At 38.1% G+C, this 25,731-nt stretch overlaps 1 protein-coding gene and 2 non-coding genes across 3 annotated transcripts; all 3 read right to left on the bottom strand.

The window, feature by feature from the left end:
• Positions 1–831: 831 nt before the first annotated feature.
• LOC110866618 (ATP-dependent DNA helicase pif1-like) lies at positions 832–23,524 on the bottom strand. The gene is made up of 3 exons (XM_022115761.1): positions 23,293–23,524; positions 22,218–23,212; positions 832–960 (listed from the first exon to the last, which is right to left on the bottom strand). Exons 1-3 carry the CDS (start codon positions 23,522–23,524, stop codon positions 832–834), a joined length of 1,356 nt encoding a protein of 451 aa, XP_021971453.1.
• Positions 3,941–4,047, bottom strand: LOC118480662. The gene has a single exon (XR_004863642.1). It is a non-coding gene; the product is annotated as a small nucleolar RNA R71 (small nucleolar RNA).
• On the bottom strand, positions 16,869–16,975 carry LOC118480785. The gene has a single exon (XR_004863762.1). It is a non-coding gene; the product is annotated as a small nucleolar RNA R71 (small nucleolar RNA).
• Positions 23,525–25,731: the final 2,207 nt, after the last annotated feature.

Raw genomic sequence — 25,731 nt, 5'->3', positions numbered from 1 at the left:
TTATGTTTTTTTAAATTTGTAGTCTACTGCTGATGCTGATGTGATATTTGAATCAAAGTTGGTGGCTGTTGTTGGACCTTCACATGTTAAACCCAGAGTGATTTTAAAATTTCCAAATGTTTCTTATATTCATAAATGAATTCACACTAACGTTAACACTAAAACTTTTTTATAGTACAAAGTTGTTGAAGGTAATGATGCTGGCATTGTGTCTAAAGATGATCTTCAAGGAAATTCAAAAGATGTTAGTGTTCAAGTTGTTCGTTCTTCAAGTGTTTTATATGTTTTATTTTTGGGAATTTATTTATTAGTATTATTATTTAACTTCTACATATTCATACCTATAACTTTTTGTGAAGGTTAAAGGGAAGTCAAAGGTAGACGCTGGTCAGGTTTTGATAACCAAGAATGAATATCAGGTACGTCATTTTCCGTTTTATATTTTATAGTAATAGATGTATTTAAAAGTTATTACTTATTTGTGTTACTTTCTGTTTAATATATATGTATAATATGTTCAAATTAATTTAATTATGTTCAGACGCAGAGAACTCTTCGTAGCAGAGTTCAAAAGGTTAATGCAGCACCAGTGATTGATTCAACTGTCTTGAAATTCACAAAACTTGTTGAAAACAGAATTGTAAGTTTTTAGACATTTTTTATTGTTTAGTTAGTTCAACTATCTCAATTACATATGAATATTTTATAAAATACTTGATACAATATAGTGTTTTCCAACGCCTACCATCGGACGTGTCCGGTGCGTTGGATCTGTCTCCTGATAACCTTAAAGAGGTCAGGATGAAAAACCTGAAAGGTGAAGTGAAGAAATTAATGACGAGATCTGAGAAACATAGCAATGGCTTCCGTTATGGTTTTGTTGATTGGTCTGCTTATTTGAAGGGTTGCAATATCAGCTTCGGTGATGAATTGTTCTTTGAATTCTAGAAGTCTACTAAGCTATTGATATTGTCAAAAGTTGTACACAAGGTTAAAAAAAAAGGTCCCGTGCATGAATGTCGGAAATAGTCGTTTTGGTTGTTATTATTATAAACAGTTTGTGAGTGTTGGGTGGTATTGAAAAACTTGTTGGTTAGACACCTTTTGGTTGCTAGTTATGTACGTATAGGTTAACTTGTTAATGGGTGGTTAGTTGGTGTCTTTTGGTAGAACATATGAACTAAAAACATGTGATGTATTAACCTTTAGTCTTACAATGGTGTTGTCTTTAATAGATGACAAATTTTGGTACGACTTCATTTTTTGTCTACTTATTATACATATGTTTATGTTGTAGTCGTTCATATGTTATGCTATAAAACAATAATCTATATCGTTTATGTGTTATGCAATGAAAAAGTATGCTTTTGATTGTTGATACGCGCAAAATGCAACATATAATTATATCAATTGTGGCATAAAACTAACCCTTTTTAGTACTAATGTTGGAAAAAGTGTGTTTTTGTCTTCCTTTTGTATTTTCAGGATTTAATGAGCTCAAATTAACAAAAGAAGCAAAAAGACTACAAAATCTAACATAAATACAAGAAAAGGGACAAAAGTGGATTGCCCGACCCCTCGACAGCATCCCCCCCAAGCAAAACAAAGAAAGCAGAAGACTGAACACGCCCCGTGCTCAGCGAGCACGGGGCCATGCCCAAGAAGCAACAGAAAAGACAAACTAGTAGAAGCTTCTATTGCCCAGCACGGGGCCGTGCCCAGCGGACACGGGGGCGTGTCAGAGTACTGCAGGCGCATTTATTGTAATTGCGAATTACAATTAATGAAAAGAGAGAGTGTCAGACGGCTACGGGGCCATGCCCAGCGGGCACGGGGCCGTGCCCAGGCTTCTGTTCAGCCAATAAATAGGAGCGCTTGGAGCCATTTCAACTCATCCCTTGGCACACCACCTCTCTCACACTTCATCCACCACCCACCACCACCATAACACCATCATCCATTGTCCATCATAGAGTGTGTGAGTCGTCTCGGGATCCAGGATTGATCGTAAGAGTTCTTGACAATCAAAGGCCATGTTTGCCTAAGTCTCTTACATCATTTGGTGAAGACAAGTGTCTAGTGTAATACTTTTTATTTTTAATCTTTTGCACTTTTTATTTGGTTTTGTATTAATGACTTTAATAACTAGTTTCTTATGTTGAAGGTGATTCTTCCTTATCGTTTGTCCGTGGTGTCTTGACATTATTTTACTGTCTATATAAAATAAAAGATTTTCACCATTCATATCTCCACGGTCTATATGGAGGTATGTTGGCTACCTGGTCGGGGGTTAAGGGAACAGTTTGGTAAGAGTCTTGCCCTTGTTCAGCGTTTAGAGGTCCTGCAAGGGTCCTGGGTCAAATTTAGTAGGATCTCCTTCAATACCCATAGGTATTGGATGGCGGGGATCCAAACTCTTTGACCCCCTCATAAGTTAAACTACTATTAATACTATAACCCGGCTATTTAGGACTGTATCCCTGCTGACTCAGACTACTTAGTCGAGGGTAACATCGCCTTCAAAAGAGGGGCCTACCATAATTTGCATTAATAACTTAATTAATTATCTTTCAATAATCCGACCCTTTAGGATTGTATCCTTGCTGACTCAAACTACTGGGTTGAGGGTAACGTCACCTTCAAAAGAGGGGCCTACTACAATAACTAAGATAATCTCTTAAACAAGTGCAAAAGTGCGAAAATAATCAAAGGTTACACTATACACGAGTCGGATCCAAGTGATTCATCTTGTCTATCTGTTTTTATTTTTATTTTTATTTTTCAGCATTTAGTTAGTTTTATTTTTAAAAAAATATTTTCTAACATTTTAATTTGATTAGACGTTGAGGATAAACCAGTACTAAAAGCTCTTGTGTCCTTGGACGACCTCGGTATCTTACCAACACTATACTACGTCCACGATGGGTGCACTTGCCCATATGTGTGTTTAGTGTTAGTAAATATCGTGTTTTATAAATTTAAAACTTGGCTAAAAGTGTAAAAAGGGCTTAAAATATACATCCTAAATATAATACACTTCACGCACATCAAGTTTTTGGCGCCGCTGCCGGGGACACAAGGATTTTAAGTAAGTTAGGAATCAACGGCCTAATCATTTTTTCATTTTCTTTTTATTTTTTTAGGATTTTTCTAATTTTTCAGCTTCTGCAGAGCTCAGCACGGGCCGTGCCTGGTTGGACACGCCCCGTGCCCAGCATTGGTACTGGCAGTTTTTATTTTCCAAGTTACAGAAGGCTGAGCATGGGGCCGTGTCGGTGCAACATGGGGCCGTGTCCAACTTTCCAGTAACAGGGATCCGGAAAACAATCACTGTAACTCCGACCACGGGCCGTGTTCACTGAGCACGGGGCCGTGGTGAACCTTCTGACCAACATTCTTTTCTGTTTTGTTGCAGCACTTGGAATCCGACGCCACCTCTACGTAGTGTATGAGCTCCAGTTCTAATAAAGACATAAAAGAACCTCTTGAAGAACCCGAACGCTTTCTCAGAAAAAGACTAAAAGCTAAAAACCAAGAGAAGGTTTCGGGGGACCCACTTCCAATGGCGGACCAGCGTACCCTCATGGATTACCTATGACCCACCGTAGGTAACCTTGGCGCCGCTATCATTGCACCGAATGTCGAAGCCAATAACTTCGAACTTCGGCCACATTTGATACAGATGCTTCAAAACTCTGCAACCTTTCATGGGCTTGCGGACGAGGATCCCCATCTACATATTACTAATTTCTAAGAAATATGTGATACCTTTCGGATCAATGGAGCATCAAATGACGCCATTCGCCTTCGAATGTTTCCATTTTCACTAAATGACCGAGCAAAAGCTTGGCTTAACACCCTCCCAGTTGGTTCGGTAAACACCTGGGATGAACTAGCCCAAAAATTTCTATATAAGTATTTCCCTCCCGCTAAAACGGCTAAACTAATGACTGAAATTAATACATACTCGCAAGACGAGGGGGAATCCTTATATGAAACTTGGGAAAGATTCAAGGAGCTATTACGAAAGTGTCCTCATCACGGTCTTGCAGTGTGGCAACAAGTATCCACCTTCTATAATGGATTGTTGCCAGATACTAGACAAACACTTGACTCTAGCTCCGGGGGACTTTTAGGTAATCGCCGCTCGCAAGAAATATATAACCAGATTGAGGAAATTGCTCAAACCAATTTTCAATGGCACACTCCCCGAGGCAATAAATTTATTGCCCCGGGCGCCCATAAGGTTGATGAAAGCACTTCTTTGCAAGCCCAAATCGAGGCCCTTTCTTCAAAAATTAAAAAGTTAGAAATGACAAAAACAGTCTCGGTTATGGCTTGTGAAGGGTGTGGTGGGCCACATGAAAATTGGAGTTGTATGAAAGAAACAGATGATCAAACAGAGTCGGTAAACTACATTGATAATAGACCTAGGCCGTCGGGTCCCCCAACGGGCACCTACAACCAAGGATGGCGTAACCACCCCAACCTTGGTTGGAGAGAACCCGGCAATAGTAGTAACCAACAAAACGTAAATCAACGAACAAACTTTCAACAACCAAGGAATGAGTCACACAATTTTTCTCAACAACAAGGTGGACGAGAGAGGCTTCAAGATACTATATCTCGCCTCATCTCCGACACTGAAAAGAAAAACTCGGATAGGTTTCTACAAGTAAAATCAAATTTTAGAAATCAACAAGCTAGTATTCAAAACATCGAAAAACAAATAAGTCAACTAGCTCAAAATTTCTCCGAGAGACCACAAGGCGCGTTACCAAGTAATACCGAAACAAACCCAAAGGCACAAGTTCATCTCATAACACTACGGAACCGTAGCGTGGGTCCTGCGGAAGGCCCACCACCTACCGAGGAGACCGCAACACCGCCCCAACAAGAGAAGGGTTCTCCTCCCTCACCAGAGCCTACCAAGGCTTCTCGAGTTCCATACCCCGGTAGGTTAATCCGCCAGAAGACCAATGAGCAGTTCGCTAAATTTGAAATTCTACTAAAACAACTGCATGTTAACATTCCTTTCATTGACGTCCTAACCCAAATGCCTAAATATTCAAAATTCATGAGGGACTTTCTCACTCATAAAAGGAAAATTGAATCATTGCAATTAGTTAACTTAGGCGAAGAATGCTCTGCCCTCGTGCTCAATAAACTTCCCCAAAAGAAGATTGATCCCGGAAGCTTCACAATTCCTTGCTCAATTGGGGACTCCCCCATTCGAAATGCGCTAGCCGACCTTGGCGCTAGCATCAACCTCATGCCAGCATCAATGTTCAAGAGACTCGGTTTAGGCAAGACGAGTCCTACGAAGATGAGTATACAGCTTGCTGATCGATCCGTCAAATTCCCGCAAGGTGTCGCTGAAAATCTGCTAGTCAAAGTTGATAGTTTCGTCTACCTAGCCGACTTTGTCATCCTTGATATGGAAGAAGACACCGAAGTCCCCCTCATACTAGGGAGACCATTTCTAGCCACCGCACAAGCAGTGGTAGACATGAATGACGGAACGCTCACTTTAAAATATGGTGATGAGGAAGTGAAGTTCGGGGTTGGGAAGAGAATAGAGGACGATGACCCGGTCAATTACATGAAGGTTATTGATTCGAGTTTGGATGATGCTCTCCGACGGTACAACATGGGATGCAAAACAACCCGCTCGGAAAACATATAACCTCACCTTGGGTCTAGCCAAGGACCCTTATAAACGTGGCGCACCACGGAGGCATTCCGCGGAACTATCCTTAGTTTAGTCTAATCTTTTAGTTTTAATTTGCAGAAATAAAACACACTCTGGATGGTGAAGGATAACAAGGGAAACGAGAAACATGGCCCATGCACGAAAACAGGGCCATCCGACAACAATTTCTTCATTACAGTAAGCTCAGCACGGGCCTTGTCCAGCCAACACGGCCCCGTGCTGAACATCCTGCAGAGAATTGCCCAGTTCAGGTAACTGGACACGGGCCCTGTTCACTGAGCACGCCCCCGTGTCCAGGCTTCTGTTTCTTTTCTTTAATTTTTGTTACTGGCACCTGAACACGGGGCCGTGCCCGGTCACCACGGGGCCGTGTCCAGACTGCCAGTAACATAAAATTATGCTTTTAACACCATTTTACACATTCAATCAACCTAAAAAAAACTTATTTTTGAGACACATTGAGGATAATGTGTAATTTAAGTGTGGGGGGGATGCAAAAACCTTGAATTTTGCAAGTCCTAATAACAAGCCTTACACAAAACTCTATTTGGAATCGCTAATCACCCCAATTTTTTTTTCAAAAATTTACATTTTTTTTACTTGTCTAAGTTTAAGTTGGGAATTCTAATTCTAACAAGGTTATATTTTTACAAATTTACAACCGACAGCGTCGTTATAAAAAGAACCAACATAAGAAAATTATGAAACGACATGACAAACTTAGTTAAAATTTTATTATATATACTTGATCACGTAAAAACCCATTCCCACAAAAGTGAGTTTTGAGCCTTTATAGAGCATACAAATACATATCTTTACACTAAATGCTCATTTTTCGTTTCTTGTGTGAATAGCCGCTTGGTTCTTACGACTCTAGAACTTGCCACGATAATTCATTCCCGATCCTTACCAACTTAAACCCAAGTAAGTAAATGATGGAGGCATTAGGACTAACCCTTTTTCTTTCAACACCATTATTTTCATTTTTCTTTTTACCTACCCAAAAATTCCCCCTAGTTAACTCCTTTGAGCCTAAACCTTTTCATTTCTTAACCCAAAACCCTTTTTACCCATCAAAAGCCTTTTTCATTTTTTCCCCTTATTTTAGTAACAAAGCTTGGTTTTCGTGTGACTCTTGAAAAAAAAAATATTGATGAAGTTGGAAATAAACAAACAAAGCTCCTCAAACAAAAGCTTGTTTGAATAAATACTTCATTGAAAATAAAAAGTCACAAAAACAAAATGTTTTACGAAAACAAACGGTTTTTACGCCTTTCGCCCTTTTCAACTAACCACTAACCCAACTACTCACCTTTAACCCAAGCCTAACCCTTCACCCAAAAAGTCCTCTTGATATTTACAAAGGTATAAAGTTAAAAAGGAGGAGGATTGATTGCTTGGCAAGCTTATGGTAGAAATAAGTTCCACGCCGCTCTCGAGTGATTCACTAAAAATACACCTTCGGCCGAGTGTGAGTGATTTCCCCCGTGAGGTATGTGAACTTGTATATAAATGGAATTTTAAAAAGGTATGTTATGCCTTAATAAGTAATTTATCTTATAAAATGTTTTTAATAAATCATGACGAATAGGATTGTAAATAAATAAAAATAAAACCTAAACGATCTTGGAAAATCCCGACACTCTATGACAAGCCCGAAAACCTTCTCTTCTACCCATTCCATTTGGGAGTGAATAAGCCACATTATAAAGAGTTTTGCTTGAGGACAAGCAAAGATTCAAGTGTGTGGGTATTTGATACGCGCAAAATGCAACATATAAATTATATCAATTGTGGCATAAAACTAACCCTTTTTAGTACTAATGTTGGAAAAAGTGTGTTTTTGTCTTCCTTTTTGTATTTTCAGGATTAAATGAGCACAAATTAACAAAAGAAGCTAAAAGACAGCAAAATCTAACATAAATACAAGAAAAGGGACAAAAGTGGATTGCCCGACCCCTCGACAGCATCCCCCCAAGCAAAACAAAGAAAGCAGAAGACTGAACACTCCCCGTGCTCAGCGAGCACGGGGCCGTGCCCAAGAAGCAACAGAAAAGACAAACTAGTAGATGCTTCTATTGCCCACCACGGGGCCGTGCCCAGCGGACACGGGGGCGTGGTCAGAGTACTGCAGGTGTATTTTGTAATTGTGAATTACGATTAATGAAGAGATAGAGTGTCAGACGGCCACGGGGCCGAGCCCAGGCTTCTGTTCAGCCTATAAATAGGAGTGTTTGGAGCCATTTCAACTCATCCCTTGGCACACCACCTCTCTCACACTTCACACTTCACCCACCACCCACCACCACCATAACACCATCATCCACCACCATCATCCATTGTCCATCATAGAGTGTGTGAGTCTTCTCGGGATCCAAGATTGATCGTAAGAGTTCTTGACAATCAAAGGCCATGTTTGCCAAAGTCTCTTACATCATTTGGTGAAGACAAGTGTCTAGTGTAATACTTTTTATTTTTAATCTTTTGCACTTTTTATTTGGTTTTGTATTAATGACTTTAATAACTAGTTTCTTATGTTGAAGGTGATTCTTCCTTATCGTTTGTCCGTGGTGTCTTGACATTATTTTACTGTCTATATAAAATAAAAGATTTTCACCATTCATATCTCCACGATCTATATGGAGGTATGTTGGCTACCTGGTCGGGGGTTAAGGGAACGGTTTGATAAGAGTCTTGCCCTTGTTCAGCGTTTAGAGGTCCTGCAAGGGACCTGGGTCAAATTTAGTAGGATCTCCTTCAATACCCATAGGTATTGGATGGCGGGGATCCAAACTCTTTGACCCCCTCATAAGTTAAACTACTATTAATACTATAACCCGGCTATTTAGGACTGTATCCCTGCTGACTCAGACTACTTAATCGAGGGTAACGTCGCCTTCAAAAGAGGGGCCTACCATAATTTGCATTAATAACTTAATTAATTATCTTTCAATAATCCGACCCTTTAGGATTGTATCCTTACTGACTCAAACTACTGGGTTGAGGGTAACGTCACCTTCAAAAGAGGGGCTTACTACAATAACTAAGATAATCTCTTAAACAAGTGCAAAAGTGCGAAAATAATCAAAGGTTACACTATACACGAGTCGGATCCAAGTGATTCATCTTGTCTATCTGTTTTTATTTTTATTTTTATTTTTATTTTTCAGCATTTAGTTAGTTTTATTTTTAAAAAAATATTTTCTAACATTTTGATTTGATTAGACGTTGAGGATAAACTGGTACTAAAAGCTCTTGTGTCCTTGGATGACCTCGGTATCTTACCAACACTATACTACGTCCATGATGGGTGCACTTGCCCATATGTGTTTTTAGTGTTTGTAAATATCGTGTTTTATAAATTTAAAACTTGGCTAAAAGTGTAAAAAGGGCTTAAAATATACATCCTAAGTATAACACACTTCACGCACATCAAGTTTTTGGCGCCGCTGCCGGGGACACAAGGATTTTAAGAAAGTTAGGAATCAACGGCCTAATCATTTTTTTATTTTCTTTTTATTTTTTAGGATTTTTCTAATTTTTCAGCTTCTGCAGAGCTCAGCACGGGCCGTGCCTGGTCGGACACGCTGTTGGTGCATAAATCTGTCGACTTCGTCTTGTATCGAGTCTTAGTCTTAGATTGTTAGATCAGGGCACGTTTTACGAGAAAACAGGAGATTGTATGTGTTTTAGCTGATAGTTTCGCTTATAGTGACATAGGATAGGTTCGCTTGAATGTCATATTAGTTCCGCTTGAATGTCAGTTGAAGGTTCCGCTTGAATGACATGTATACTCAAGCGAAACCTTAGCAACTATATATAGTCTCACAAGCGGATCATTTGTAGAGGTCTTGAAAACTGTACCGCCGGTCCAAGATTTGAATGTAAACTGTCAGAAATCAATGCAAATAGAAGTTTAAAGTGATTTGCTAGCTGTTCCTAAGTCAAATACTTATTATCCGCATCTGTATTTGATAGAATATCCTCTGAACGACTCGTTCGGGTCGAGACACGATCCTACAATTGGTATCAAAGCTTCAGGAGGAGGAGTTCTGCAAAGAATAGCTGGAATTCGACTTGTTTTCTTACTTCTACACCTTCTTTCTTCAGTTCAGACATTTTCCCCGGTCAAAATCAGCTCAAAATTTCACGGATTGTGCGTAATAGGATATATACAAACCCTGGAAAGTTTGGTGTTAAAATTCGCATTAAAAATGGGTCAAATGAACTTTCGTGTTGGTTCCGCTTGTTCAGACACTCCATAGTTCCGCTTTTGTGACAGGGTTAGTTTCGCTTCTAGATACACTTCATCAGAAGGTTCCGCTTCTAAGATCAAGTTGTTCCGCTCCAGTGAACAACTTTGGTTCGCTTTTGTTAATCCTTAACAGCTCCGTTTCTGTGAACAAAATCGGTTCGCTCTTGTGTATAATCTGGTCCGCTTTTTTGAACAGAAATAGTTTCGCTCGTGTATCAGTATACTAGGGGTTTCGCTTTTAAGGCTGTTTACGAAAATTGTTAAAATTTGAAAATGGACGAGGAATTTTTCAATGCATTCGCTACACCAGTTACCCCAATGAGTATTGTTCAAAACACGATGTTGGAAAACGAAACGGGAACAATGCAAAAACCGCCCAAATTATTGAATATCGAGGAATATAAAGGATGGCAAGAACGGTTTGAAAATTGGGTACAAGCAAACTACTTGGATGCTTGGGAATGTGTGGAAACAAAGTATGTTAGACCAAAGAACGACGATGATGAAGAGGTTGCGATTAAAGATTTGACTGGAGATGATAGGAAGAAATACAAAAACGAGAAAATGATGCTAAGTTTGCTACACCAAGCCATAAAGGAAGACATTTTAGTGTTATTGCAGCATAATGGGAGTTCATATTCGATCTGGAAAGCGTTAAAATCAAAATTTAAAGGAAGTGAAGAGATGGTTAAAAACAAGAAATCACTTCTAGAAAAGGAGTTTGATTTATTTCGTGGATTGAAAAATGAAACTATAAAAGAACTCATTGAATGATATTGTAATTTGGTAATGTGCATGAAAAGATTGAGCATCACAAAAACAAATGATGAATTGTTTGAAAAATTGGCTGATGCATTACCCTATGAAACTTGGGGAATGTTTTTGATGATGTTGAGGAACAAAAAGGGGTTTAAAGATTTGACATTGAGCAAATTTATTGAAAAGATAGAAGCTCAGGAAATGGAGCAGAGAAAGATTGTTAGAATGAAAGATTTTGATGGTGAACAAGATATTGGATTGTATTACAAAGCAGGGGTGAACGCGAAATCTACAAATCTTTCTCCAAAAATAGAGACTGCTTTCAATGCCAAGAATTCTCCTGGAGGTTCATCATCAGGATCAAACAGCAAAACAAGTTTCACATCCTTTCCGTCTTTTGATCCAAACATTTCAGCAACGAAAAATGGGAGAAAACTTTAGTGCAATATTGTTTTAAATCTTGAGAGTGATCAAGATTATTCTGAGGAAGTTGCAAAAAGTCAAATGTCTTTGTTAGGAATGGTTTTAGAATCTTATAGTTGTTTTGTTGTAGGTCGTATCGGAAATCCAATGCTAACCAAGGAAGATTACGACCAGATAGATGCTGAAGAGATGGAGCTGATGGACATAAAATGGTGTTTGGCTAGCGTGTTACGGAGAGCTGAGAAATTCAAGCAGATCACGGGGAGAGATGATCTTCGTGAGGCTAATGTGTCTACTTTAGGTTTTGACAAATCTAAAGTTACTTGTTTTCGGTGCAGGGAGAAAGGTCACTTCAAGAGGGAGTGTACTAACCGTGAAGCAAGTGGAGCTCAGAATCCTTTCAACAACAACAATGATTACTATCGAAAAGCCATATATCACCAAGTTGGTCAACAATCATCTCAACAACATAAACATCAAGATCAAACTGCACACGGAAGAGATGTGATTGAAGATACTGGAAAAAGAGCATGTGTGGTTAATCAAGATGAAAAGAAGTCATTCAACTGGGATAAATATATTCCAGATAATGCAAAAGCTTGTTTGATTGATCAAGAAGATGAAAAGCTACGCGAGGGATTTAGCTGGGAGAATTTCTCCTGGGATAACTATATTCCTGATCAAGCTACAGCTCATACAGCTTTTGTTGCCAGAATTGAAGAAGACAGTGATAGCGATGATGGCACTAAGTATTATGCAAAAAGAATGGCTGAACATTTGAAACAAATGGCAGAAACTGATAGTGAAGATGAGAAAGTCAAGAAGAAAAAGAAGAAGATGAAAACACCGGTGAGTAGTGATGATGAAACAACTCCGGTGATTCGAAAGAAAGTGAGAGTTCCAGAGTTCAAGATTGATGAAGAAGCTGTTGCTAAAAAGAGTCCAATAATTTGTGAAAATTGTGAAGTTGTGAAGAAACAAAATAGTTCTTTGATTCACAATATGAACAGATTAAAGGAATCTTATGATGTGCTCAACAAAGCAATGAACGTGTACAATAACACAAGTGAAGAACAAGCAACTGCGATGAAGACACTTCAAGGAGCTTTCATGATCAAACAAAAAGTTGTAAACAACTATATTGAGAAGTGTGCTGAACTTGAACAGAAATTGGAACTTCAAAGAATTGAAACTGAAAGAGTTAATCGTTTATTGAAAAGTTACTCATGTTCGTCTTATGTCATTGACAGGATTTATCCGACAGCTGAAAGCTTGAAGGCATTTGAGGACAATGATGTAACTGAAGAAAAGAAAGGTTCTGAGGAAAATGTTGAAGAAAAGACTCCAGTGAAGAAGATTAAAAAGAAGAAAGACACTGAAAAGACGTCATCTGGTAAGAACCAAGGTGTCAGTTACAATAGATGTCCACCCCCGCTGGAAAATGGATATCTGGCTAGAAATCCAAACGATGAAAGAGTCAAAAAGGCAACAAATTTACAGTGGGAGTCGGAGTCGTCAGTAAATTTGCCAGATAGTATTGATGTTGTGTTTACATCGTCTGACACTAATCAACAGTCTCAATTGATGAAGAAAGTCGTGGATCATGTGTTAGAAAACGATGAAATAGAGGAGTCAAAGTCGGAGTTCGTGTCAGAGTCAAAGTCTGAGTCAAGCACTCCATGTCAAACATAAAAACAGGGCAAAATAGTTTATGATAGAACATTTTTGTTATCAAAATCTAATTTGGATGATGGATTGTTCAAAGTTGCTTACACTTTGAATAATTTTGACAAATTATATTCTGATGAGGAATTTCCAATAAGAGGTGTCAAAACTGAATTGATAAACAAGGTTTTCACACTCACAGAAATTAATATTTCTGAAATAAAAGACTTATGTCTTAATGAAAAACCTAAAATATACACCTCAAGAGTACAACAAAGATTAAACAAGAAAAAGAATTACAGTTCTGGTTCAGGTTTCCAAAAGAAATCAAACCATAATGGTAATTTCAAAAAGAAAGGTCTTGGTTTTACTCCTACAGAAAAACAGAAAAATGAAAAATATATTCGTGATTTTAAATCCAAAATGTCATTTATTTCAGGCATATCAACTGATGAAGAAGAAAAGAAAGGTTTCTGGAGGGAGTCAAACAATAAATTCCTTGCAAAGAAGCAAGATGAATTGAAGAAGATGGCTGAGGAGAATACAGATACGAGAACCTGTTTCCGATGCAACACTGTTGGACATATTGCCCGAGATTGTTCTAAGGCAATAAAATCAAAACAGGGAGTATCTCGTAAACTCAAAGAAAAAGTGTTTGAGTTCGAACCACCAATTGATAGAGAAAAATTGTTAAAAAATTCTAAATTTGAAATTGGTGAGTGTTCTAACAAGTTTTACAAAAAGAGAGCTAAATCTGACAACCAGAAATGGGTTGTTAAGAAGGTTGGTGAAAGCTCTAGCTATGATTCTGATATGTGAAAATCAGAGGAGCTATCTTCAGGCGATGAAACTGATTCCACAAAATCAGATGAGCCACAAATTGTTTCAAAATGTGAAGATGTTTTAAAAGATGAAAAATCAGTTCCGATTGTGAATGATGAGGATTTTCCATCACTCCGGGCTGAGAATTATAAAAAGAAAATTGGTAAAATTGAAATTTCTAACCAATTTTATAATGATAAACAGGAATTTGATGCTGAGAAGGTATTTAACCCCAAGGTAAAACATATCTTTGGAAAGATGATTGATCGAAAAGTCAAAGGGGTTAAAGAATTTTATGAGAAGAAAACAAAGAAAGAAAAGGTTGAACCATCCCTGGTGTGTGACTGGGATGGTACATATTATGAACAGTAAGTCTCAGGACTTGCCGGAGCTCCCAGGTTGGTAAGCGTGGAGCATGAATCGGCATCTTTCTTGAATTTTATTCGGTAACGTCAATCATACAAACGGTAAAGAGGTTTGTTTATGTTTGTTGGTTATAATTACAAGTGGTTAGACGATTTGATTGCATATGGTAAATCAAGGACATTAATTTGTACTTGTATTTTCCTACAACTGGTTGGAAGACAAGATGATGAACCACATCCCCGAACATTTGTTTGATAAACCTACAAGTGGTAAAATCAATCAAACTTATTTTCCGGAAAAACCATTTTGATTAAAACAAACTTAAGTGTTTTGAAATCTAAATGGGAAAATAGTTTGTTGATAGGGGGAGTTCTGATTGTTTATGCGCTAGTGAATGGCGAATTGATGCAATTCGATATCGGTTGTCAAGGTTTGTACTGTTTGTTTTGTGTTCAAGTGTGTCAAGAACTTAGATAGTTTTTCAAATTTCTTTAATGTGTTTGCATTTTAGGGGGAGTAGAAAATTTCAGAAAATCCAAAAATATTAGAAAATTTGAAAAAGTCAAAAACATGATAAAATCTAAAAATGAGTTTTTGTTGCATAAAAGAGGAAATGATAGTACATCAGTGGACTATCACAACATGCTAAAGAAATGTAAAGTCAAAATGTGATAAACAATCTTACTGCGGATGTGTCAGTAGGTTTTCGCACACTTAGTAAATTGAAACGAGATATAAACCTAAATTCAAACTTGTTTGATTCGTGGGTAACTATTCTTGAATATATGGGTAACCCCCAAAATCTTGTTTGAAAGGTCCCGTATTCTGAGATACTAGGTCTTTATGCTCAGTGATATCTGGGGTATTATCCCGGGACTTCTGCTGTATGGAAGTACTGACCTAGTCCTCGAATAATACTTTCTGCAAAAAGCTTTGAAATATAAGCTCGCCCTCAGCAAGCTGATGAAACAATAAAATTGATACTCACTGCTGTTGTAATCAAAAGATCCTCTAAAGGGGACCCACCAAAAGTCGAAGCCGTTATCTCTCTGCGTATACGGAAGTATCGACCTGAGCTCTCACGGCCCTCGCACATAACCCCTTTACAGATATCATCTGTGGTATACTCACCTGTAAGACTGAATATTGGGATCTGGAACAGGAGTATATTCGAGTGGAGTGATACACAATTAAGTTTAAGTTTCTAAAATATTAATATCGTATCTCGAATCGATTGAAATTTGGGTGAAAATTTAAAGTAGACCAATATACTGACAATCTAGGTAAATTGTTTAAAGCTTAAAATGTTTAAAGCTTAATGGTGTTAGTGATTTGTCTCAAAACTGATATGATCCTCTTGCACAAACTCACAAAAATATTGTCTGTAAATATTTCATTTCTGCATTATTTTGTTTTTCAAGTAGTGTCAGTTTTATCTTTCAGAAAATTAAAAAGATTTTAGTGTGTTTTAGCATAAATTTTGAAAAAGTCAAAAAGATTTTCGACAACTGATATTGAAAAACAGATTTTTCTGCATTATTTTGTTTTTCATGAACAGATGGTTTGAGAGATTGTGATATTTTGATAAAATGATACAAATCTCAAGTGGTTCATCAGTATCTGATTGATTGAGGTGTTTGTGATAGTTTATATGCTTAAATGTTTTTCATAAAACTTATGTATGTGGTAGAGTTTTGTTCAGGAAAAGTCATTATTTGAGGGGGAGTGAATGTTGGAGCTGAGAAACTCAAAAGATGTCAACATCAAAGTGAGGGAGTCTGTTGGTGATAAAAGAGAGAGAAATGAAGATAGAGAGAGAGAAGCCCAGAGACTGATCAAGACTGAAGACGTGAAGACACAGCATTGTCATGACTCGATAGTCGACTCGTCAACATCTGAGGGGGAGTCTGTTGGTGCATGCATCTGTCGACTTCGTCTTGTATCGGTCTTAGATTGTTAGATCAGGGCACGTTTTACGAGAAAATAGGAGATTGTATGTGTTTTAGCTGATAATTTCGCTTATAGTGACATAGGATAGGTTCGCTTGAATGTCATATTAGTTCCGCTTGAATGTCAGTTGAAGGTTCCGCTTGAATGACATGTATACTCAAGCGAAACCTTAGCAACTATATATAGTCTCACAAGCGGATCATTTGTAGAGGTCTTGAAAACTGTACCGAAGTGCTGCCGGTCCAAGATTTGAATGTAAACTGTCAGAAATCAATGCAAATAGAAGTTTAAAGTGATTTGCTAGCTGTTCCTAAGTCAAATACTTATTTTCCGCATCTGTATTTGATAGAATATCCTCTGCACGACTCGTTCGGGTCGAGACACGATCCTACTCACGCCCCGTGCCCAGCATTGGTACTGGCAGTTTTTATTTTCCAAGTTACAGAAGGCTGAGCACGGGCCGTGTCGGTGCAACACGGGGTCGTGTCCAACTTTCCAGTAACAGGGATCCGGAAAACAATCACTGTAACTCCGACCACGGCGGACCAGCGTACCCTCATGGATTACCTACGACCCACCGTAGGTAACCTTGGCGCCGCTATCATTGCACCGAATGTCGAAGCCAATAACTTCAAACTTCGGCCACATTTGATACAGATGCTTCAAAACTCTGCAACATTTCATGGGCTTGCGGACGAGGATCCCCATCTACATATTACTAATTTCTTAGAAATATGTGATACCTTTCGGATCAATGGAGCATCAAATGACGCCATTCGCCTTCGAATGTTTCCCTTTTCACTAAAAGACCGAGCAAAAGCTTGGCTTAACACCCTCCCAGTTGGTTCGGTAAACACCTGGGATGAACTAGCCCAAAAATTTCTATATAAGTATTTCCCTCCCGCTAAAACGGCTAAATTAATGACTGAAATTAATACATACTCGCAAGACGAGGGGGAATCCTTATATGAAACTTGGGAAAGATTCAAGGAGCTATTACGAAAGTGTCCTCATCACGGTCTTGCAGTGTGGCAACAAGTATCCACCTTCTATAATGGATTGTTGCCAGATACTAGACAAACACTTGACTCTAGCTCCGGGGGACTTTTAGGTAATCGCCGCCTGCAAGAAATATATAACCAGATTGAGGAAATTGCTCAAACCAATTTTCAATGGCACACTCCCCGAGGCAATAAATCTATTGCCCAGGGTGCCCATAAGGTTGATGAAAGCACTTCTTTGCAAGCCCAAATCGAGGCCCTTTCTTCAAAAATTAAAAAGTTAGAAATGACAAAAACAGTCTCGATTATGGCTTGTGAAGGGTGTGGTGGGCCACATGAAAATTGGAGTTGTATGAAAGAAACAGATGATCAAACAGAGTCGGTAAACTACATTGATAATAGACCTAGGCCGTCGGGTCCCCCAACGGGCACCTACAACCAAGGATGGCGTAACCTCCCCAACCTTGGTTGGAGAGAACCCGGCAATAGTAGTAACCAACAAAACGTAAATCAACGAACAAACTTTCAACAACCAAGGAATGAGTCACAAAATTTTTCTTAACAACAAGGTGGACGAGAGAGGCTTCAAGATACTATATCTCGCCTCATCTCCGACACTGTAAAGAAAAACTCGGATAGGTTTCTACAATTAGAATCAAATTTTAGAAATCAACAAGCTAGTATTCAAAACATCGAAAAACAAATAAGTCAACTAGCTCAAAATTTCTCCGAGAGACCACAAGGCGCGTTACCAAGTAATACCGAAATAAACCCAAAGGCACAAGTTCATCTCATAACACTACGTAACCGTAGCGTGGGTCCTGCGGAAGGCCCACCACCTACCGAGGAGACCACAACACCGCCCCAACAAGAGAAGGGTTCTCCTCCCTCACCAGAGCCGACCAAGGCTCCTCGAGTTCCGTACCCCGGTAGGTTAATCCGCCAGAAGACCAATGAGCAGTTCGCTAAATTCGAAAGTCTACTAAAACAATTGCATGTTAACATTCCTTTCATTGACGTCCTAACCCAAATGCCTAAATATTCAAAATTCATGAGGGACTTTCTCACTCATAAAAGGAAAATTGAATCATTGCAATTAGTTAACTTAGGCGAAGAATGCTCTGCCCTCGTGCTCAATAAACTTCCCCAAAAGAAGATTGATCCCCGAAGCTTCACAATTCCTTGCTCAATTGGGGACTCCCCCATTCGAAATGCGCTAGCCGACCTTGGCGCTAACATCAACCTCATGCCAGCATCAATGTTCAAGAGACTCGGTTTAGGCAAGACGAGTCCTACGAAGATGAGTATACAGCTTGCTGATCGATCCGTCAAATTCCCGCAAGGTGTCGCTGAAAATCTGCTAGTCAAAGTTGATAGTTTCGTCTACCTCGCCGACTTTGTCATCCTTGATATGGAAGAAGACACCGAAGTCCCCCTCATACTAGGGAGACCATTTCTAGCCACCGCACAAGCAGTGGTAGACATGAATGACGGAACGCTCACTTTAAAATATTGTGATGAGGAAGTGAAGTTCGGGGTTGGTAAGAGAATAGAGGACGATGACCCGGTCAATTACATGAAGGTTATTGATTCGAGTTTGGATGATGCTCTCCGACGGTACAACATGGGATGCAAAACATCCCGCTTGGAAAACATATAACCTCACCTTGGGTCTAGCCAAGGACCGTTATAAACGTGGCGCACCACAGAGGCATTCCGCGGAACTGTCCTTAGTTTAGTCTAATCTTTTAGTTTTAATTTGCATAAATAAAACACACTCTGGATGGTGAAGGATAACAAGGGAAACGGGAACCATGGCCCATGCACGAAAACAGGGCCATCCGACAACAATTTCTTCATTACAGTAAGCTCAGCACGGGCCGTGTCCAGCCAACACGGCCCCGTGCTGAACATCCTACTGAGAATTGCCCAGTTCAGGTAACTGGACACGGGCCGTGTTAACTGAGCACGCCCCCGTGACCAAGCTTCTGTTTCTTTTCTTTAATTTTTGTTACTAGCACCTGAACACGGGGCCGTGCCCGGTCACCACGGGGCCGTGTCGAGACTTCCAGTAACATAAAATTATGCTTTTAACACCATTTTACACATTCAATCAACCTAAAAAAAAACTTATTTTTGGGACACATTGAGGACAATGTGTAATTTAAGTGTGGGGGGAATGCTAAAACTTTGAATTTTGCAAGTCCTAATAACAAGCCTTACACAAAACTCTATTTGGAATCGCTAATCACCCCAAATTTTTTTCAAAAATTTACATTTTTTTTACTTGTCTAAGTTTAAGTTGGGAATTCTAATTCTAACAAGGTTATATTTTTACAAATTTACAACCGATAGCGTCGTGATAAAAAGAACCAACATAAGAAAATTATGAAACGGCATGACAAACTTAGTTAAAATTTTATTATATATACTTGATCACGTAAAAACCCATTCCCACAAAAGTGAGTTTTGAGCCTTTATAGAGCATACAAATACATATCTTTACACTAAATGCTCATTTTTCGTTTCTTGTGTGAATAGCCGCTTGGTTCTTACGACTCTAGAACTTGCCACGATAATTCATTTCCGGTCCTTACCAACTTAAACCTAAGTAAGTAAATGATGGAGGCATTAGGACTAACCCTTTTTCTTTCAACACCATTATTTTCATTTTTCTTTTTACCTACCCAAAAATTCCCCCTAGTTAACCCCTTTGAGCCTAAACCTTTTCATTTCTTAACCCAAAACCCTTTTTACCCATCAAAAGCCTTTTTCATTTTTTCCCCCTTATTTTAGTAACAAAGCTTGGTTTTCGTGTGACTCTTGAAAAAAAAAATATTGATGAAGTTGGAAATAAACAAACAAAGCTCCTCAAACAAAAGCTTGTTTGAATAAATACTTCATTGAAAATAAAAAGTCACAAAAACAAAATGTTTTACGAAAACCAACGCTTTTTACGCCTTTCGCCCTTTTCAACTAACCACTAACCCAACTACCCACCTTTAACCCAAGCCTAACCCTTCACCCAAAAAGTCCTCTTGATATGTACAAAGGTATAAAGTTAAAAAGGAGGAGGATTGATTGCTTGGCAAGCTTATGGTAGAAATAAATTTTTAATAAATCATGACGAATAGGATTGTAAATAAAAAAAATAAAACCTAAACGATCTTGGAAAATCCCGACACTCTATGACAAGCCCGAAAACCTTCTCTTCTACCCATTCCATTTGGGAGTGAATAAGCCACATTATAAAGAGTTTTGCTTGAGGACAAGCAAAGATTCAAGTGTGGGGGTATTTGATACGCGCAAAATGCAACATATAAATTATATCAATTGTGGCATAAAACTAACCCTTTTTTAGTACTAATGTTGGAAAAAGTGTGTTTTTGTCTTCCTTTTGTATTTTCAGGATTAAATGAGCTCAAATTAACAAAAGAAGCAAAAAGACAGCAAAATCTAATATAAATACAAGAAAAGGGACAAAAGTGGATTGCCCGACCCCTCGACAGCATCCCCCCAAGCAAAACAAAGAAAGCAGAAGACTGGACACGCCCCATGCTCAGCGAGCACGGGGCCGTGCCCAAGAAGCAACAGAAAAGACAAACTAGTAGAAGCTTCTATTGCCCACCACGGGGCCGTGCCCAGCGGACACGTGGGCGTGGTCAGAGTACTTGAGGCGTATTTATTGTAATTGCGAATTACAATTAATGAAGAGAGAGAGTGTCAGACGGCCATGGGGCCGTGCCCAGACTTCTGTTCAGCCTATAAATAGGAGTGCTTGGAGCCATTTCAACTCATCCCTTGGCACACCGCCTCTCTCACACTTCACCCACCATCCACCACCACCATTACACCATCATCCACCACCATCATCCATTGTCCATCATAGAGTGTGTGAGTCGTCTTGGGATCCAAGATTGATCTTAAGAGTTCTTGACAAACAAAGGCCATGTTTGCCTAACTCTCTTACATCACTTGGTGAAGACAAGTGTCTAGTGTAATACTTTTTGTTTTTAATCTTTTGCACTTTTTATTTGGTTTTGTATTAATGACTTTAATAACTAGTTTCTTATGTTGAAGGTGATTCTTCCTTATCATTTATCCGTGGTGTCTTGACATTATTTTACTGTCTACATAAAATAAAAGATTTTCACCATTCATATCCCCACGGTCTATATGGAGGTATGTTGGCTACCTGGTCGGGGGTTAAGGGAACGGTTTGGTAAGAGTCTTGCCCTTGTTCAGCATTTAGAAGTCCTGCAAGGGACCTAGGTCAAATTTAGTAGGATCTCCTTCAATACCCATAGGTATTGGATGGCGGGGATCCAAACTCTTTGACCCCCTCATAAGTTAAACTACTATTAATATTATAACCCGGCTATTTAGGACTGTATCCCTGCTGACTCAGACTAATTAGTCGAGGGTAACGTCGCCTTCAAAAGAGGGGCCTACCATAATTTGCATTAATAACTTAATTAATTATCTTTCAATAATCCGACCCTTTAGGATTGTATCCTTGCTGACTCAAACTACTGGGTTGAGGGTAACGTCACCTTCAAAAGATGGGCATACTACAATAACTAAGATAATCTCTTAAACAAATGCAAAAGTGCGAAAATAATCAAAGGTTAAACTATACACAAGTCGGATCCAAGTGATTCATCTTGTCTATCTGTTTTTATTTTTATTTTTCAGCATTTAGTTAGTTTTATTTTTAAAAAAATCTTTTCTAACATTTTGATTTGATTAGACATTGAGGATAAACCGGTACTAAAAGCTCTTGTGTCCTTGGACGACCTCGGTATCTTACCAACACTATACTACGTCCACGATGGGTGCACTTGCCCATATGTGTGTTTAGTGTTAGTAAATATCGTGTTTTATAAATTTAAAACTTGGCTAAAAGTGTAAAAAGGGCTTAAAATATACATCCTAATTATAACACACTTCACGCACATCAATTGTCTAACACAACAAAATACATATAGAAATACTATTACAAATTACAAGTAAGTGAAAACTTCTTTGTACACAACATTAAATGTCTTATTAGTAAGCTTACCATCATCATCAAGAATTGATAGTTTGAGTCCGTCGTCTCTGCTCTTGACTCTCGACAAAGCCACGTAAAGTTGACCATGATAAAATATTGGATGTTTCAAAAACAAACCAACTCTGGATAACAATTGCCCTTACTTTTATTAATTGTCATAGCGAAGCATACAACAAGAGGAAACTGTCTTCTTTGGAATCTAAAAGGAACCTTCTTATCTGAGGGTATTATACCAATTCTAGGAATAAAAGTTCGAGCACCAATGTTGCTTCCAGATATCACCTCTGCTTCAATAACGCGCTTTCCAAGTGATATTACCTTTAAGCGAGTTCCGTTGCACAATCCATTTTTTTGATCAATATTTCGCATGAGCATGACGGGAACACCGACCTTTAGTACTAATTTGTGATTTGGAACACCTGAGATTTTAAGCCCATTTAGTACGTCGGGAGAGTATAAACTTTGGTCAAAACCATCCTGTAGATTTTTTGTCTCACAAATACTATCCGAACTTAAATATTCCTTGCAATCTCCTGGGAACATCAATAATAACTGAGAATTAATTTTGTCAACGACTTCATTCGTCGGTGCAAGAATGGCTCTTTCTTGGTAAAAGCCGGAATTTTGGTAATTTGCAAGAATAGAGGGATAAACAAAATGTATAAGACTTGAAATAGGATCAGCGGAATCCATGATTAAAAGCTCATCGGGTATGTCTATAATCGCATCACCATCGTTACATCCGCCTAGTTTCCCTTCACCCAAATCTAACAACCACTGAGCAAAGATTTGTCTTTGCTCGACATCATGCATTCCATTTCCTACAGTCAATCTCATGTTCTTGGTTAAAGTGAGTACTTTGCATGTGTGCCATATGTAGGAAGAAGTCAACAAAGCATTAACAATATCTTGTCTACTACCACCTTGAATGACATGAAGAGTTTGTCTGAAATCTCCACCAAATATGATTGGTTTACCTCCAAATGGCCTTTCGGAATTATCAGAACCATCACATTTCAATATGTCTTTTAGAGTTCTATCCAAAGCTTCAAAACCATGTCTGTGTATCATTAGTGCTTCTTCCCATATAATCAATGATGTTTTCTTTAATAGATTTGCAACATCACTGTTGGGGATTATAGGACAAATTGAGTCTTCATTCAGATTTATCAGAATGAGAAATTGAGAGTGAGTTGTTCTACCTCCTGTAAGCAGCAAATATACAATCCCACTTGAGGCAACATTTAAAACAATTTCCCCTTTCGATCTTAGAGATGCAGATAACGTTTTCCAAAGAAATGTTTTGCCGGTACCTCCATAACCGTAAACAAACAAACACCACCTTTGTTGTCTTCAACGGCTTTCATGATATCATTATAAATAAATCTTTGTTCACCAGTTAATGAAACTAAAAGATTCTCAAACTCCTCTTGAAGACCAATTATGTCATAATCCAGCTCTTCAGTAATCAAACGATCATTTGAAGTAGAAATCAACTCATGATCAGGGTAAGGCATTGTATTAAAATTTCGTAAGCTGGAATTATTACAAATTAAAATCTTCTAAATCTCGTACAATGTCAGATTTTTAACTTGATCATCAGTAAGGCATAAATCTGAATAAACAAATTTTAGATATATTTTTAGATTAACATAATACAATGTATAAGAAACAAATATTTGTTATACTCTAAAAGAAGTGATTGCATAAAATATAACATTTCAACGTGATTTAAATTAACATGGTAGAAGTATATATATTATACTATAAACATAAAGATTATAAATAAACATAAAAGATAGTAATTATTATAAGATAGTTATACCTGGAGCCTTTAAAATAAGTCGTTGTTTATAAAGGATGCCATCTGATAATAATTCCCATGTTTTTTGCCATACACGTTCAGGTAAAAACAGAGTGTGGCACATCAACATGGTAGCAAACAATGTGCGAAGATAATAACCGGAGCCTGAATGACTTGCTTCTTAGATAGCTTCTATATATTCCATGTCATCATCTAATAGACCATGAGCATAACATGCTTCTCTAAAGGTATTAAATTTACGACCATTTACTGTGAGAATATCATCAAAGGATCGGGGACCTTTAAGTTTATTTAAAAGAATCCTCAAAAAATATGCCTCGCCGAGAGTATGAGAAACAGCATGAATTCTTCCAATTGAAAAACCAATAATTTTCCTTCGTTTCCAACACCGTTCATCCTTTTTCCACACAAACTTAGTAGGGAATTCAACGTAAGTAAGCTCTCGGGCCACTTCATCACTTTGATTACAATCCATCCAAGATGAAAACATTGAAGAATTCATTGACGGCCTGCTGAGGACCAGGTCAATATCATCGTCTTCACCATATACAACATTTTGTTGGTTCGGAAGATGAAATGGGAGGCGAATAACAGTCGGTTGCCTATAGTGAACATCGTATGCGAATTTATGCCATGATGCCTCACATGCAGACAAATACCAACAATCATAGTATTTTTTTTTTTTATCTCATCCACCGGCGGGTCAGGTTCGTTTGATGTGTTGCTTTCAACAATGGAAACGGTAACCTGATCAGGACCTTTGTTGATATATTTAAACAAATACTTTATAGATCCGGCCTGATTGCACCATTCAACATTGATGTGGGATTGATATCTCTTCAAAAGTGTTTTGTTGTAGGGAACGACACTTCTGTTATCTAGCTTAATTCCAGGTTTTTCAACAAACATTCCTGAATCTCTTCTTATGTAGAGAGGAAAACCATCCCTATTGATAGATGTATGATCACGGAATTTCTTTGGAAAGCCCTTTGAACACTTATTATCTACCATGCATGGGCGGTTGATGTCGTCATGACCACAAGGACCATAAATCATGAAATCACTAACAAGAGTATACAACTCTGGATCATCGTTTTTGTCAGTTATTTCAGCAGAAATGAGGGGATCAATGTGTTAAACAGTTGGAAACTTGTGATCGGGATGCATAAATAAACATATTTGTGCATGCGGCAACCCACGCTTTCCAGATGGATCACTTGCTGATTTCAATGGTTGCTGTCGCGCAATGCGAGAGCACTATGTTTCAGCAAAAAAGTTATTTTCTTTTGTTGTTTTAACCCGCGTTGACTATTTAACTTAAACACTAATGGGTTTTAGTGTTTATGATAGGTTTTCTCTAGACTGGAACCGGGCGGAATGACGACTAAGCACGCGAAGAACCGAACATTCTGAAACCGCGATCTTTTGGAAACAATCATGAGAAGAATGAAGCATGATCATGCTTAAGAAATTTCAAGTATATAACCTTAATGTTGTTAAACTGTAATTAAATGTATAGTCTGTTATGTCGGTTCGTTTGGGTTATCAATTAAACCAGACGTATAAGTTCTATGTTTTATGTAAAAGAAAAATCTGGGACCTAATTATCCGCGTTTTTATTAAAATATTCGATAAAACGGGTTATAGTGTTACACCATATAAGAATAGTTGTATTGTTGTTATCTAAATATTAATAATTGACTTCAGTTAATGTTACATGACAATCTCTTCTTCAATTTTATAATTTTACTTTTATATTATTTAAAATTTAAAAATAATTTTGTTATCCTTATTATTATTTATTACAAATTTTCTTAATTTTAATTCTAATACTATCTAATCGTCTATCTAAACTCTAATAAACCATTCCAATAAATATTACATGACAATTCCTTATGC

This window comes from Helianthus annuus, chromosome 7, assembly GCF_002127325.2.
Source record: "Helianthus annuus cultivar XRQ/B chromosome 7, HanXRQr2.0-SUNRISE, whole genome shotgun sequence".
Lineage (NCBI taxonomy): Eukaryota > Viridiplantae > Streptophyta > Magnoliopsida > Asterales > Asteraceae > Helianthus > Helianthus annuus.
The sequence above is the reverse complement of the archived record's forward strand: the minus strand, read 5'-3'. Positions and strand labels throughout refer to the sequence as shown.